The 17,235-nt window shown below is 43.1% G+C and overlaps 1 protein-coding gene across 1 annotated transcript in view; it reads left to right on the top strand.

Annotated features, from left to right (window-relative positions):
- Positions 1-597: 597 nt before the first annotated feature.
- Positions 598-17,235, top strand: part of ZNF804B (zinc finger protein 804B) — a 138,470-nt gene continuing 121,832 nt past the window's right edge. Inside the window, exon 1 of the mRNA XM_030202471.1 lies at positions 598-648. Within this exon, the coding sequence (XP_030058331.1) occupies positions 598-648 (51 nt within the window). The remainder of the gene's footprint in view (positions 649-17,235) is intronic.

The following is a 17,235-nucleotide window of genomic DNA, read 5'->3' as shown; positions in this document are numbered from 1 at the left end:
ACCAAAGCGGTTCATAAAATCAAAATCAAATGAAACAGAAAAGAACTCTCTCCGTCATATACAGAACAGAAACAGGGGGAAAAAGAGAAAAAAAGTTCTCTGCCATCTACAGCCCACCATATTATCCCAGGGAGTTCTGGGAAAAGGCTTGGGAGAAAAGATGAGATTTTAATGCAGAGCAGAATTTAACATAGGACTGCTCTGCTCAAAGGTCAAGAGGGAGGGAACTCCAGAGAGCAATGGTTTGAAAGAAAAAGGCAGAATGCCAAGTAGAGGCAAGATGGGAGTAATGTACTGAAGGGGTGGCCAAACAGTGGGCAGTAGCAGAACGAAGGGCGCATGGAGGGGTATATGGAACAAGGAGGGAGGAAAGATATGAGGGGAACCCAAGATGGAAAATCTTATGTGCCAGAGTGAGGATTTTATGATGTATATATGGAAAGACACTGAGAGCCAATGGTGCTGTATGAGAACTGGGGTAACATAATCCCTACAGTGTGCATGGGTAAGAAGTCTGATAACCATGTTCTGGACAGTTTGTAGTTGTTTACGAGAATGGATGGGTAAACCTGAATATACAATATTACAGTAATCAAGATGTGTGGAAACAAGGGAATAGAGAAGAGAAGCACAAGCAGAGTCATTGAGGTACGTGCGCAGGGATCTAATACAATGATGTGAAAAGAAACATGAATGAACAGCAGTGGAAATATGGGCATCAAACGATAGTTGGGGATCAAGAACTCTTTACTATAGAAAATAGATCCTTCTTGGATTGGAAGAATCTTGCAATCTTCTGGCTTGGCAAACTCAGTGTTATTAAAATGATAATTCTTTCATAGATTCTCTTCACTCAGCTACCCCTCCATATTCCCTGTAGCTTTTTTAGTACCTTGCACAAAATATTTACAAGATATCTGGTGAGGTACAGGTGCGAGAATTCCTTACGTTATGACGCACTTGCCTTGCTGAAAGCAATGAGTTTAGACTATCTGAAATTGCTCACTCTTCCTGTAGAAAAAGCTACTCACTGATGATTCTTTGAGTTAATGCGACTGTCCAGAGCTGCTGTTTTATTTTTATTGCAGCTGCTGTTTGCTGCACTCCAGAAACTGTCAATCTAGGCAACCAACTAGTCTTTTAATGGTTAGAATCCATTGTTGTAATTATGGTGCTCCACTTTGGGGCCCTTTTACTAAACCGTGACAAAATTTGGCCTACAGCAGTGCGAGCGCGTCTTTTGTGCATGTTCCAGGCCGCTTTTTACCACGTTCTGGAAAAAGGGCCTTTTTAAAAGGGGCCAGAAAACAGATGCGCAGCAAAATGAAAACCAACGTGTGTCCATTTTTGGCCTGAGATCTTACCGCCATCCATTGACTTAGCAGTAAGGTCTCACACACTACCTGGGCGGTAAGCATGCAGCATGTTCCCACTGCCTTTTACTGCCGGGTAAGTGCCCCGCGGTAGAAAATAGAAAATATTGTCTACTGCGTGGTTTTGGTGCACACCAACTTCAGAATTACAGCCGGGCGGTAATGTTAATTTGGAATGTGCTGGATGCACATAGGCCCTTATGCACCTTTGTAAAACGTCCCCTATGTGCCTGTCTTGCTTCCTGTTTGTTGTTGTTGTTTGTTTGTTTGTCTGTTTGTTTATTTTTAACTATCCTGCATATCATATTTGTTCACTATTCCCAGTCCACATGTCTTTGCTACTGGGATGTTGGTTTCATGTATAACCCCTTACATGAATTAGTAAATATAAAGCCAGAATTAGTAAATAAAAAGCTATACGGAACCTCTAATTTCAAAAGCTCATAATTTGCTAATGCTACTTCAAAAGGTTTTGTACCCCCACAAAGACTCCAGTTTTCTACAAAATCATTATTATGTATGGAGTCTCCCCAGGATAGACTGGGGGGTTAACAACATTGACTGAGGTGTCCAGGGTAAATTTAATGGCAAAGATTGTGGGAGGATAGAAAGGGGTAGATGAGTAGGATGGGGAAAGGGATCGTAGGAGAGATTAGTCGAGTGTTATGACAAGTTCATTCCAGGATTTCATATATAAGAAGTATCTGTACAATTACAATTAGTAATGTACAGAGATAAAGTAAGGGAAAAGAGAAGGAAGGTGATAAGCAGGATAGTGTAGAAGGTGGCCTTTAATAACTGGGTGGGTTGGTGAGGTAGTTTTGTAGAGTTATGGGTTCTCTTTGTAGGCCTTGTTGAAGAGGTGTAACTCATGGGCGGCACCACCATGAGTGATGTGTTGCTTGACGATACCGTGAGTCACGTAAGAAGAGGGGTGAACTTGGTAGGTGAAGGGAGCCAGTTTCACTACGGAATGACTAGAATAGTTGTAAGCTATTCTGGGGATGGCAGCATTTAATTGTAAGATCGAATTGTTCTGGTTAAATCAAAATATTGTCATGGACTTGTTTTGCTTAATAAAGCTGCAGCCAAATTTATTGCCAAATAGAAAAGTTTAAGACTAATTTTTATGTAGTAGTTGCAGTTTATTGATTATGGGCTAATTACTGAAATGTGAATGTCAGTGTTAAGTAGAAATGTATAGTAAAAGAGCGGAAAACATGACAGGTTTTTTTTTTCATATCCTTCATACACAACTTCAGTGTCCTGCATGTAGCAAGAATTCTGTCAGCTTGCTTCAAAGCACTGACAGTTCAAACCTATGCTGCTAATGTGAAGAGCTTGGGAACACTGTTCCCTCTAAGCTGAGCGGATGTCCTCCAACTGCATTTCTGCCAGTGTGTGTGTGTGGGGGGGGGGTGCTGCTTAAATATTTTGACTTCAATTACTAGGAACAGACAGGTTCCCTAGAGTCCTGCAGAGCTTGTCTATCTCTGGCTACTGAAAATGTGATAGTGAAACAGCACCATCTATTGGCAGGACTGTAGGTGGAGGACTTCCACTTAGCTTAGAGGGAACAGTGAATGGGAAATATAGAGGGAAAGTTATCCACATGTGCTACTGTTAAGTTGTGTTATTTTACTGTTAGCCTGGGTTGTTAGTAATGAGGTAAAGTTACTAGAGTGCTTTGTTTGGAGCTAAATGCTCTATAATGCAGGATTTTAATGTGCAGCAAACCCAAAACTAACGCTGCATCATGAAGGGGCATTCCCACTAATTTAGGTCCTGAGTTAACCTACTCCCAGAAAATGCAGAAGTCCTTTCTGCATTCTAGGAGAAAGTACGTGTTTCCATGTTAACTCTGCATTAGGCAGTTAGCATGTAGTAAAGTGTAGCACGTAAACTGGCAAATGCTTTCAACCCCAACTCTCTACCTATGCCATGCCCCGACACAGAAATTCACAAAAATTATGTATTTATTTATTTATTAGGATTTATTTACCGCCTTTTTGAAGGAATTCACTCAAGGTGGTGTACAGTAAGAACAGATCAAACATGAGCAGGAGGCAATTAGAGCAGTAAAAATATTCGAACAATACAAAGTATGGCATGATATATTACTTGCAATGACAACACAATATGTACTAGAACATTATAATTGGTAGTGAAGGGTAAGGCAAAGTTGTAACATATGTAGATGAGTAAGAAAGTAGGAAGAATTAGAAAGTAAGGTGATTGATTTGAAGAAAGTTGCACATGAGGTCAGAGAGATGGTTAAATATTATCTCAGCTAGAGTAGGAGTGGATAACCCATTAATACTTACCACCCATTAATATGTACCACCCATTAAACCGCATGTTAACAGGCAAACTACTGCAAAACTCTTTAATACGTCATGTAGGATAAGCGCTCTTTATTTTATAGTGTAGCAATGAGTGCCAAATTCCATGCTCAACTTTGGGCAAGAGGACTTACACCAGATGAAACCTGGTATAAATCCGGTATGTAAGTTGGTTGCAGAATGCAGATCCCTGCTATTCTGTAACATTGCATGCATTTTGTGTGAATGCCCCTAACCTATCCATGACCTTTCCATGGTCACGCCCCCTTTTGAATTATGCATGATTCAATTTAAATGCCATTGCTACAGAATAGTGCACAACCAGATTGGCACCCAAATCATAATGTCCTTTCCCAATCTTGGTGCCTGGGATGCGGGGTGTCCCAAGGCTCCCCTCTATCCCCCCCTTCTTTTCAATTTGTTCATGGCTTCTTTGGGTAGTATCCAACTAAATTTAGATGCGTTATTGTTATCCTATGCCGATATTACCTACATCTGCTAGCATGCAATATACTTTGAATATAATATGTATGGAAAAGATTCACTATTGGGCTTTAGAAAATAAATTGAAGCTTAATTCTAACAGAACCAAAATTCTTTGGTTTAGCAGTTATGTGGCTATCCTGCTTATTTTCGAAGGAGAAGGGCGCCAATCTTCTGACACATAAGTACATAAGTAATGCCATACTGGGAAAAGACCAAGGGTCCATCGAGCTCAGCATCCTGTTCACGACAGTGGCCAATCCAGGCCAAGGGCACCTGGCAAGCTTCCCAACGTACAAACATTCTATACATGTTATTCCCGGAATTGTGGATTTTTCCCAAGTCCATTTAGTAGCGGTTTATGGACTTGTCCTTTAGGAAACCGTCCAACCCCTTTTTAAACTCTGCTAAGCTAACCGCCTTCACCACTTTCTCCGGCAACGAATTCCAGAGTTTAATTATACGTTGGGTGAAGAAAAATTTTCTCCGATTTGTTTTAAATTTACTACACTGTGGTTTCATCGCATGCCCCCTAGTCCTAGTATTTTTGGAAAGCGTGAACAGACGCTTCACATCCACCTGTTCCACTCCACTCATTATTTTATATACCTCTATCATGTCTCCCCTCAGCCGTCTCTTCTCCAAGCTGAATAGCCCTAACCTCCTTAATCTTTCTTCATAGGGAAGTCGTTCCATCCCTGCTATCATTTTAGTCGCCCTTTGCTGCACCTTTTCCAATTCTACTGTATCTTTCTTGAGATGCGGCGACCAGAATTGAACACAATACTCAAGGTGCGGTCACACCATGGAGCGATACAACGGCATTATAACAGCCTCACACCTGTTTTCCATACCTTTCCTAATAATACCCAACATTCTATTCGCTTTCCTAGCCGCAGCAGCACACTGAGCAGAAGGTTTCAGTATATTATCGACGACGACACCCAGATCCCTTTCTTGGTCCATAACTCCTAATGTGGAACCTTGCATGACGTAGCTATAATTCCGGTTCTTTTTTCCCACATGCATCACCTTGCACTTGCTCACATTAAACATCATCTGCCATTTAGCCGCCCAGTCTCCCAGTCTCGTAAGGTCCTCTTGTAATTTTTCACAATCCTATCACGATTTAACAACTTTGAATAACTTTGTGTCATCAGCAAATTTAATTACCTCGCTAGTTACTCCCTTCTCTAAATCATTTATAAATATATTAAAAAGCAGCGGTCCTAGCACAGACCCCTGAGGAACCCCACTAACTACCCTTCTCCATTGTGAATACTGCCCATTTAACCCCACTCTCTGTTTCCTATCCTTCAACCAGTTTTTAATCCACAATAGGACATTTCCTCCTATCCCATGACCCTCCAATTTCCTCTGTAGCCTTTCATGAGGTACTTTGTCAAACGCCTTTTGAAAATCCAGATACACAATATCAACTGGTTCCCCTTTGTCCACATGTTTGTTTACTCCTTCAAAGAATTGAAGTAAATTGGTCAGGCAAGATTTCCCCACACAAAAGCCGTGCTGACTTGGTCTCAGTGATTCTTGTCCTTGGATGTGCTCTGTAATTTTGTTTTTAATAATAGCCTCTACCATTTTCCCCAGCACCAATGTAAGACACACCTGTCTATAATTTCCCGGATCTCCCCTGGAGCCTTTTTTAAAAATCGGCGTTACATTGGCCACCCTCCAATCTTCCTTTACCACGCTGACACAAATCAGGAGATGGGCATCCTTCTCCTAAGGTCGCCCAAATCGGCATAATCAAAAGCTGATTTTGGGCGTCCTCAACTGCTTTCCATCGAAGGGATGACCAAAGTTCAAGGGGGCGTGTCAACAGTGTACGGAAGGTGGGACGGGGGCATGGTTAACAAATGGGCATCCTCGGCAGATAATGGAAAAAAGAAGGGCGTCCCTCACAAGCATTTGGTCCCTTTTTTTTTCATGGCCAAGCATCAAAAATGTGCCCAAACTGACCAGATGACCACCGGAGGGAATCAGGGATGACCTCCCCTGACTTCCCTAGTGGTCACTAACCACCTCCCACCCCGAAAAAAACAACTTCAAAAGCTTTTGTCTTTTTTTTGTTAGAGTATGTCCATTGCTATGCCTCTGTCCCTGCGACTGCAGTTGAGGATGTTCTTCCCTGTGATGGCAGTTAAGGAAGTCCAAAATGTGGATGTTTTCGTGAGAAGGACATCTATGCCTTTTCTATGCCTCTAACACCCTCTTTATTTATTTATTTGGATTACAAGTAGCAGCAGTGGGATTTGAAGCAACCACCTCTAGATTGCAAGACCAGTGCTCTAACCACTAGGCCACTCTTCTTCACTTCCTTGAAATTTGGCCATCCCTGTGGGGTGGGGGGGGGGTGGCAGTTGAGGACGTCCAAAATGTTTGAAAGAAGGTCATCCACGTCTTCATTATGCCTCCGCTGACACATACATACCTCCCCCCCCCCAGGGACCTGCATAATGCCCCCCCCCCCCCCCACAGGGATGGCCAAATCTCAAGGGAGTGGAGGAGTGGCAGAATGGACTAGTGGTTAGAGCACTGGTTTTGCAATCCAAAGGTGTGGCAGAATGGCCTAGTGGTTAGAGCACTTGTCTTGCAATTCAAAGGTGGCTGGTTCAAATCCCACTAGTGCTACTTATGATCCAAAATCCAAATAAATAAATAAAGAGGGTGTCAGAGGCATAGCAAAGGCATAGATATCCTTCTCACAGAAACATCCACATTTTGGACAAAGGAAATCGTGTGCAAATGAGTTAACAGTGAGCAGCTCATTTACACGCAATTTCCTTCAAGGATGCCTGTTCCTTTCCGGATCAGTAAGGGAAGGGCTTTTTCCATTCAGTTATTGGGACCAGTGCACTATGAATGCTGGCTCCTCCCACGACCAAATGACTTGGATTTGGTCATTTCTGAGATGGGCGTCCTCAGTTTTCATTATTGCCAAAAACCGGGGACTACCATCTCTAAGGTCGACCTAAATTTAATGATTTGGGCGTCCCCGACCGTATTATCGAAACGAAAGATGGATGTCCATCTTGTTTCGATAATACGGGTTGCCCCGCCCCTTTACAGGGCCATCCTTACAGATGGGCACCCTTAGAGATGGGCGTCCCCGTTCGATTATCCCCCTCCATGGTGCCTAAGCAGATTGTTCTGTCACAAAGTAGGATCTTTCCAGTTGAAGATTCTGGACTCTTCCTTGACCTTTAAGCCTCAGATTAATCAGCTTTGGAGAAGGACAATCTTTAAGCTGAGGCAATAAAGAATGATGTGATCATTTTTTGATCAATCTGCTTATGCTTTAAGATGTTGGTTCTTCCACATCTGGATTATTATAATGTTCTTTTCTGGATATATCAGCCAAATTGTTAAAAAAATGCAACTCATTCAAAATACTTCTATCAGACTGATTTTTAATCTTAGGAAGTATGACAATATCTCATTGTAAAGATTGTCTCTACATTGGCTTCCAGTGAAGCAGAGAATTTTATTTAAATCGGTTTGTATAGTTTATCAGGCTATTTATGGTCTCTCTTCTTCTCTAATAACTGATTTAGTTAGTTTTTCTATGGGTAGGTTTTCGTCACAGTTGCACAATATGCTCATGCTATGGTCTGTGGCTTTGAAGGGAGTTTGGTTTCTTAAAATAGCTAAAATCATCTTTTCTAGTTTTATGATTCCCCATTGGAACTCTCTTCCCACTAACATTAGAACTGATACCAATTAGCTATTTTTCATAAAAATTAAGAATTTTCTGTTTGTTAAATGTTGACTGTTTTGACAAATTTTATTGTATTAATGGGTTATATCTGAATGTGTGATCATATGTTGTAAACTGTGCTGGACCCTTATTGGGGGGAGTATAGTGGTATATAAGAAATAGATTAGATTAGGACAATTAGTGCCAATTAAGTGCTTGTTAATTATAATAATTAAATCACTGTAACCCATTAGCTAATTATTTTGAGTGCTGATCTGGGATCTGCGCCCTTAATAGAATCTGGGGGTACGTGCTTAATGCACTTTTGTAGAACGGCTTCTAGGTCTCATTGCATAAAATGAGATCTGTACTAAAATAGCATGGGCTATGGTAAAATAATCAGTCACAAAAAAGAGGGAAAACAGCATACAAAAACAACCAGACAAAAAAAAAAAAAAAAAAGCAAACACTGGGCCTTCAGGATTGGGAAAAATGTAATCCTTTATTACAATGAAGACCTGACACGGGACGTGTTTCGGCATACAAATGCCTGCATCATAGTAAACATAGTAAACATAGTAGATGACGGCAGAAAAAGACCTGCACGGTCCATCCAGTATGCCCAAGAAGATAAATTCATATGTGCTACTTTTTTATTTGTACTGTCCTCTTCAGGGCACAGACCGTATAAGTCTGGCCAGCCCTATCCCCGCCTCCCAACCACCAACCCCACCTCCTACTACCGGCTCTGGCACAGACTGTATAAGTCTGCCCAGCACTATCCTCGCCTCCCAACTACCAGTCCCGCCTCCCACCACCAGCTCTGGCACAAACCGTATACGTCTGCCCAGCACTAACCCTGCCTCCCACCACCGGCTCTGGCAGAGACCGTATAAGTCTGCCCAGCACTATCCCCGCCGCCCAACCACCAGCCTCGGCACAGACCGTATAAGTCTGCCCAGCACTAGTCCCGCCTCCCAACCACCAGCCCCGGCACAGACCGTATAAGTCTGCCCAGCACTAGCCCCGCCTCCCGACCACCAGCTCTGCCACCCATTCTAGACTAAGCTCCTGAGGATCCCTTCCTTCTGCACACGATTCCTTTATGTTTATCCCATGCATGTTTGAATTCCGTTACCGTTTTCATCTCCACCACCTCTCGCTGGAGGGCATTCCAAGCATCCACCACCCTCTCCGTGAAAAAATACTTCCTGACATTCTTCTTGAGTCTGCCCCCCTTCAATCTCATTTCATGCCCTCTCGTTCTACTGCCTTCCCATCTCTGGAAAAGGTTTGTTTGCGGATTAATACCTTTCAAATATTTGAACGTCTGTATCATATCACCCCTGTTCCTCCTTTCCTCCAGGGTATACATGTTCAGGTCCGCAAGTCTCTCCTCATATGTCTTGTAACGCAAATCCCATACCATCCTCATAGCTTTTCTTTGCACCGCTTCAATTCTTTTTACATCCTTAGCAAGATACGGCCTCCAAAACTGAACACAATACTCCAGGTGGGGCCTCACCAACGACTTGAACAGGGGCATCAACACCTCTTTTCTTCTGCTGGTCACACCTCTCTCTATACAGCCTAGTAACCTTCTAGCTACGGCCACCGCCTTGTCACACTGTTTCATCACCTTCAGATCCTCAGATACTATCACCCCAAGATCCCTCTCCCCATCCATACCTAGCAGACTCTCACCGCCTATCACATATGCCTCACTTGGATTTCTACTCCCTAAGTGCATCACTTTGCATTTCTTCGCATTGAATTTTAATTGCCAAACCTTAGACCATTCTTCTAGCTTTTTCAGATCCTTTTTCATGTTTTCCACTCCCTCCGGGGTGTCCACTGTGTTACAAATCTTAGCATCATCCGCAAATAGGCAAACTTTACCTTCTAACCCTTCGGCAATGTCACTCACAAATATATTGAACAGAATAGGCCCCAGCACCGATCCCTGAGGCACTCCACTACTCACCTTTTCCTCCTCCAAGCGAACTCCATTCACCACCACCCTCTGGCGCCTGTCCGTCAACCAGTTCCTAATCCAGTTCACCACTTTGGGTCCTATCTTCAGCCCATCCAGTTTATTTAAGAGCCTCCAGTGGGGAACCGTGTCAAAAGCCTCACTGAAATCTAAGTAGATTACGTCTATAGTACGTCCACGGTTCAATTCTCCAGTCACCCAATCAAAGAATTCAATGAGATTTGTTTGGCACGATTTCCCTTTGGTAAAACCATGTTGTCTCGGATCTTGCAACTCATTTTCTTCCAGGAAATTCACTATCCTTTCCTTCAGCATCGCTTCCATTACTTTTCCAATAATCGAAGTGAGGCTTACCGGCCTGTAGTTTCCAGCTTCTTCCCTATCACCACTTTTGTGAAGAGGGACCACCTCCGCTGTTCTCCAATCCCTCGGAACCTCTCCCATTTCTAAGGATTTATTAAACAAATCTTTAAGAGGACCCGCCAGAACCTCTCTGAGCTTTTGGCGATTTACAACATTGAAGGCGTTTTTCTGACCATATACGAGTTGTTTCAACAATGGGGAATATTTCCTGATTGTTCTTTTCACATCCTTGCTTACTAGTCCATAAACTGACCTATAGGAGTTTTTTGACCCCTGATGCAGGCATTTGTATGCCGAAACACGGCCCGTGTCGGGTCTTCATTGTAATAAACGATTACATTTTTCCCAATCCTGAAGGCCCAGTGTTTGCTTTTTTTGTTTCTATGGTAAAATAACCTACTTTAATGATAACCCACATTGCTAATACTCTCGCCCAACACACACGATAATTATATGTATTTACTGTCATAATTAAGGGGCCCTTTTGTTAAGTTGCGGTAAAAAGTGGCATGCACTAGTGTGAGTGCATTAAATCTGCGTGCCCTGGGCCATTTTTTACCACGGTGGGTAAAAAAGGTCTTTTTAAAATGGGGGCAGTAAATGGTCATGTGCTAAAATGAAAAGTCTTCTCTGACAGTTACTACCGGAGCATTTACTATTGGCGCGCGTTTTGAGATTGTGTAGCTTTTCTACAGATCGAGAAATACAGAGTTTTACCCCGATTGTTTCACTTACCTCTTGCGCTACAGTTTGCAAGTTGACCGATAGGAGTTTATTGACCCCTGATGCAGGCGGTTGTACGCCGAAACACGGCCCGTGTCGGGTATTTGTGATATTAAAGGACTACATTTTTTCTCAATCCTGAAGGCCCAGTGTTTGCTTTTTTTGTTTGCTAAAATGAAAAGTACCACACGGCTATTTACTGCCTGAGCACTTACTTCCACTTATTTATTTGGTGGTAAGGGTTCTCATGCTACTCATGGTAATCAGGCAGCATGCTGAAAATGTCCCTCACGGTAGAAAATGATTTTCTACCATGGGAAAGAGCACACGTGAATTTGGAATTACCACTAGATGCCTATACTACCCTGGCGGTAGTGTCGATTTGGCACACGGTACCCATGCATTAGCCCTACTGCTGCTTAGTAAAAGGGCCCCTAATTTGGCAATTATTTCTGTTGCTTACAATGATCTCAAATGTATTTCAAAGAATTTTCATTTTATATTTTAGCATCATCTTTGCAAAATATTTTTATTTAGCAGAAAACAAGAGTAACAATTAGAAGTCCAATATCTTCTCCACAGTGGCGATCCTAGGTCGGCTGCCACCCGGGGTGGATCGCCGCTGCACACCCCCCCCCCCCTCCGGTGCAGCGGCATCCATCCCCCCAGGGTGCAGCACGACACACCTCCCCCGGCGCATCAAGCACCCCCCCGGCACAGTGACACACCCCTCCCCGGCGCATCAAGCCCCCCCCCCCAGGTGCATTCTTGGCTGCTGGAGGGTGCAGAGAGTAGCCGCGCCTGTCGGCTCCACTAGCTCCCTGCTCCCTCTGCCCCGGAACAGGAAGTAACCTGTTCCAGGGCAGAGAGAGCAGGGAACCAGCAGAGCTGACAGGCGCGCGGCTGCTCTCTGCACCCTCCAGCAGCATGCACCCAGGGCGGACCGCCCTCACCGCCCCGCCCTTCCTACACCACTGCTTCTCCAATAAGAAATAACATACACCGTCCAGACCCTACACGGCTTTGCTGTACCTTTTGCTGATATTGCGGTTATCCTCCATATTGTTGTTAGCTACTCATTAAGTTGTGACCCCTGAAGAAGGCACAATGCTGAAATACGGGTCGTGTAGGGCCTTTCCACTCTTGCTTTGGTTTGGTTAAATATTTTATTAGCCATCAAAATTTGCAGAAAGATATATTGACCTTGCACCATGTAGAGGCTGTGCCAATTCTGATCATGTAGAGTTCATTGAAGCTTACAGCTTTGTTTTTTTTTTTCTTAGTATTATATATGCTTTTTAAAAAAATATTTAACTCATTGGAAAAGGACTTTTTAATGAGTTTTATTTTATGTTTGTGTTTTATGACAGTGAGATACGTTACAGTTTAGTAACCATGCCACTTCCCAATACATGCTTTAGACAATTGAGTTGTCTTGTCAGATATATGCAGACACATGAATAATGCAGATAAAGTATTGGAATCAAATAAGTGGTAGGCATCTTTAAATTCATTTATACAGTTCTTTCATAATTATTCACCTGCCTAGATGTTTAGTTTGTGGCTATCATTCCACTGTGATTTTTGAAAAGTACAGGATGTCAATATTAACAAGACTGTAATACATAGCATTACATCTTCTGAAGCATGAACGAGCTAGAGAGAGGCATTGATCCAGACAATGAATATCTCTTTACAAAACAGTCTTCAATAGGTTAATATAAGTAGTTTCTATCGCCATGTGGTAGCTCCATCTTTTCAAAGGAATGTTTCGGTATAATTTGCCATTGAAGTCATGTGTTTTGGTGCATGAAGCAGAACAGCAAATACTAGAATTTATATTTTCAAGAGGGATCACTATGCCTTTCAAGAAATTTCAAAAGGTCTGGTAAGCTAAAGTGCCTTCCTTATAGCATAATGTGTAATCTTGATTATTTTTTTATTGGCCGGCATTCTAACGAAGTGGTTAGAAAGCAGAGATGCCAAGTCACTGAGCTCTAGGCAGGAGATTTTGGGACAGTCCTGGATTTCTGACCACCACATTCTGATGCATTATGGGACTTGCAGCACTGACTTCAATGGGCAGGATCAGGCACTACAAATTCAACACTGCTTTGAGAGGCAGGATAAAAACCAGGACTGGCCAAAAAGCCTCCAGCCTGGAGCTGGGTAACTTGGCATCTCTCAGAAAGTTGTGTATTTGTATATCCTGGTTCATTATCCAGCTCATTTTCGAACGTGATCGCCGGCCATTTTCCGACATAAATCGGGAGATGGCCGGCAATCTCGGAAAAGCAGCCAAATCGGTATAATCGAAAGCCGTTTTTTTGCCAACATCGCCGCTTTCCTGTCGCATCGCCGGCCAAAGTTCAAAGGGGCGTGTCGGCGGCGAAGTGAAGGTGGGACATGGGCGGGCATGGGCGTGGCTACCAGATGGCCGGCTTTCGGCGATAATGGAAAAAAAAGCTGGCGATAAGCAGTATATCGCCGGGTTTACTTGGTCCTTTTATGTTCACGAGCAAGCCTCAAAAAGGTGCCCCAAATGACCAGATGACCACTGGAGGGAATGGGGTATGACCTCCCCATACTCCCCCAGTGGTCACCAACCCTCTCCCATACTAAAAAAAATAAAACTAAAAACCTTTTTTGCCAGCCTGTATGCCAGCCTCAAATGCCGTACCCACCTCCATGACAGCAGAATGTGTTGTATCCTCCGACAGCCCTTCCCTGGTTGCGATGTGGCTCTCGGGTGAGTGTGACACCTTTTCTGTTAGGTGCACTGCAGAGTCACATCAGCAATGCATTGTGGTGGGTGTAGGGTACTGGGCTCTACTCCCATGGTGCTTTTCCCCCTGCTAACTGGGTTCAGAGTGTGCCCTGTTTTGTTTCTGGTAGTCCATGAGGTAGTGGCCATTTTTGTAAGCCAGTTTTAGATCCCTTTCATATGTCACCCATGTTAGAAATGTTATTACCTTGAATGTGGCTGAAAGAGGGCATTGTACGCCATTCTGCCAGCTCTGACCTACTGCAAATCTCAGTACCAGGGAGACTCTTTGCAAGTGGGGCACAACCTCTGATCTGCAGTTAACTGTGAGTAAACGTGCTTATTCAAATAAAGGACTTTTTCAAAGAGATTAGTCTTCAGGTGTCAACTGGTGTGCCAAGGTTATACAGCAGCAACAAGTCCTAGAGGCCTGCATTTATGCAGGTCCCTGGAGCACTTTTAGTGGGTACCGCAGTGCACTTAAGGCAGGCGGACTCAGGCCCATCCCCCCTACCTGTAACACTTGTGCTGGTAATGGAAGCCCTCCACAACCCACTGTACCCACATGTAGTTGCCCCCTTCACCCCTAAGAGCTTTGGTAGTGTTGTACATTTGTGGGTAGTGGCTTTTGGGGGGCTCAGCACCCAAAGTAAGGGAGCTATGCATGTGGGAGGTTTTTCTGAAGTCCACCGCACTGACCCCAAGGGTGCCCAGCTGGTGTCCTGGCATGTCAGGGGGGACAAGTGCACTACAAATGCTGGCTCCTCCCACGACCAAATGCCTTGGATTTTGCCGGGTTGGAGAGGGCCAGCATTTTTTTCCATTATCGCTGAAAAACAAACTCGGCCATCTCCAACCCGGCGAACTCCAAGGCATTTGGCCAGGTTAAACCGTATTATCGAAAAAAAAAAAAGATGGCCGGCCATCTTTTTCGATAATATGGTTCCGGCCAGCTGTAGCGCCGCCGCCAACATAGATCGCTGGCGATCTAATTGGCCAGCGATGTTCAATTATGCCCCTCTATGTTATCATAAGACGGCCTTTAACCAGAGATGCCAGGTCCCATAATGGATCAAGTTAATGTCAGAAATTCAGGACTGGTCTAAAATCTCCAGCCTAGAACTCAGTGACTTGGCATGGAACTAGACAATCTGGAAGCTCTGTTTAATATAAATTGAACATTCTTAATGAAAGGAATATTTTCATTATGTGAATGATCTTGTACAGCTTAGGTGTATCGATCTTGCTATAAAAGTAGTTGTTATTGTTCTGTAAAATAAACTGAATGTGCATTACAAGAACAGCTTTTTATGTAGACTTGATTCATCCAAATTATTTTTTGTCTTAGGAGACTGAACTGAGTATGAACTGAAATGGTTGTAAAAGTCTGCATTTGCCTGATTCAGCAAAAAAAAGAACATATCCATCATGGTACACGTATTAAGATTCAAAGCACATAAAAGGAGTCACCATAGACATTAAAATTATATTGTCACTCTTTCCACATCCATTCAATATAAAAGCAGACACAGTTAAAAACACATAGAGGGGCATTTTCAATATGAACAAACAAAAAAAAAGTCCAACGTTTTCTTTTGAAAAATGCCATTTGCTAGATATTTTGTGCTCAGTGCGTCTATCTTTTAGGATCATTAAAAAAAAACCCAACAACAATGTCCAAGAGAAAAATGCAAAAAAAAACCAACAAAAAAACACAACCCCAAGCTATTGGGTTGTATGGGGGGACCAGCATTCTTATGTTTATGTTTATTAAAATGTTCTATACTGCCTAGCATCATTAGATCATGGCAATTTACAATTAAAAGAAAGGAACTCCATTATTCAGATAGGAAAGATCCACACCATTCATTGTACAGAAGACAAACTCATCAATTAGTGCTAAATCCGGATAAAACAATTCCGTGCACTAATCCTCTCTTTTTTTACCACCCATCTTGATTATTGTAACGTTGTTTATGCTGGTGTACCTTGTCACACACTAAAGAAACTTCAGTCATAAGTACATAAGTAATGCCATACTGGGAAAAGACCAAGGGTCCATCGAGCCCAGCATCCTGTCCACGACAGCAGCCAATCCAGGCCAAGGGCACCTGGCAAGCTTCCCAAACGTACAAACATTCTATACATGTTATTCCTGGAATTGTGGATTTTTCTCAAGTCCATTTAGTAGCGGTTTATGGACTTGTCCTTTAGGAAACCGTCCAACCCCTTTTTAAACTCTGCTAAGCTAACCGCCTTCACCACTTTCTCCGGCAACGAATTCCAGAGTTTAATTATACGTTGGGTGAAGAAAAGTTTTCTCAGATTTGTTTTAAATTTACTACACTGTAGTTTCATCGCATGCCCCCTAGTCCTAGTATTTTTGGAAAGCGTGAACAGACGCTTCACATCCACCTGTTCCACTCCACTCATTATTTTATATACCTCTATCATGTCTCCCCTCAGCCATCTCTTCTCCAAGCTGAATAGCCCTAGCCTCCTTAATCTTTCTTCATAGGGAAGTCGTCCCATCCCCGCTATCATTTTAGTTGCCCTTCGCTGCACCTTTTCCAATTCTACTATATCTTTCTTGAGATGCGGCGACCAGAATTGAACACAATACTCAAGGTGCGGTCGCACCATGGAGCGATACAATGGCATTATAACATCCTCACACCTGTTTTCCATACCTTTCCTAATAATACCCAACATTCTATTCGCTTTCCTAGTCGCAGCAGCACACTGAGCAGAAGGTTTCAGCGTATTATCGACGATGACACCCAGATCCCTTTCTTGGTCCGTAACTCCTAACGTGGAACCTTGCATGACGTAGCTATAATTCGGGTTCTTTTTTCCCACATGCATCACCTTGCACTTGCTCACATTAAACGTCATCTGCCATTTAGCCGCCCAGTCTCCAAGTCTCGTAAGATCCTCTTGTAATTTTTCACAATCCTGTCGCGATTTAACAACTTTGAATAACTTTGTGTCATCAGCAAATTTAATTACCTCGCTAGTTACTCCCATCTCTAAATCATTTATAAATATATTAAAAAGCAGCGGTCCTAGCATAGACCGTCGCTCCAGAACAGAGCCATCAGATTACTCTGCCGGGCCCATTGCTATGATCATGCTTCACCTCTGCTGAAACAATATCATTGGCTTCCCGTTGAGCAAAGGATCACTTATAAAATTGACACTCTCACTTTCAAGGCCTTTAGATTTGGTATCCCCAACCTACTTTCTTGTTTAACTATTCCTTAGTGCCCCTCCAGAACCCTCCGTTCATTAAACGATCACCACTTAGTTCTGCCTTCTCCAAAATGTGCTCATTTGGAATCAACCCGTCACAGCGCATTCTTCTTCCTGGCTTTTCATACCCGGAACAATCTCCCTCTTTCTCTCCGTAGCAATTCTTCTTTTAAGGATTTTAAAATTGAGCTGAAAATCTGGCTTTTCTGCTTAGCTTTTGTTTG

Source organism: Microcaecilia unicolor, chromosome 1 (assembly GCF_901765095.1).
Source record: "Microcaecilia unicolor chromosome 1, aMicUni1.1, whole genome shotgun sequence".
NCBI lineage: Eukaryota > Metazoa > Chordata > Amphibia > Gymnophiona > Siphonopidae > Microcaecilia > Microcaecilia unicolor.
Note: the sequence above shows the minus strand (reverse complement) of the source record. Positions and strands in the feature narration are given on the sequence as shown.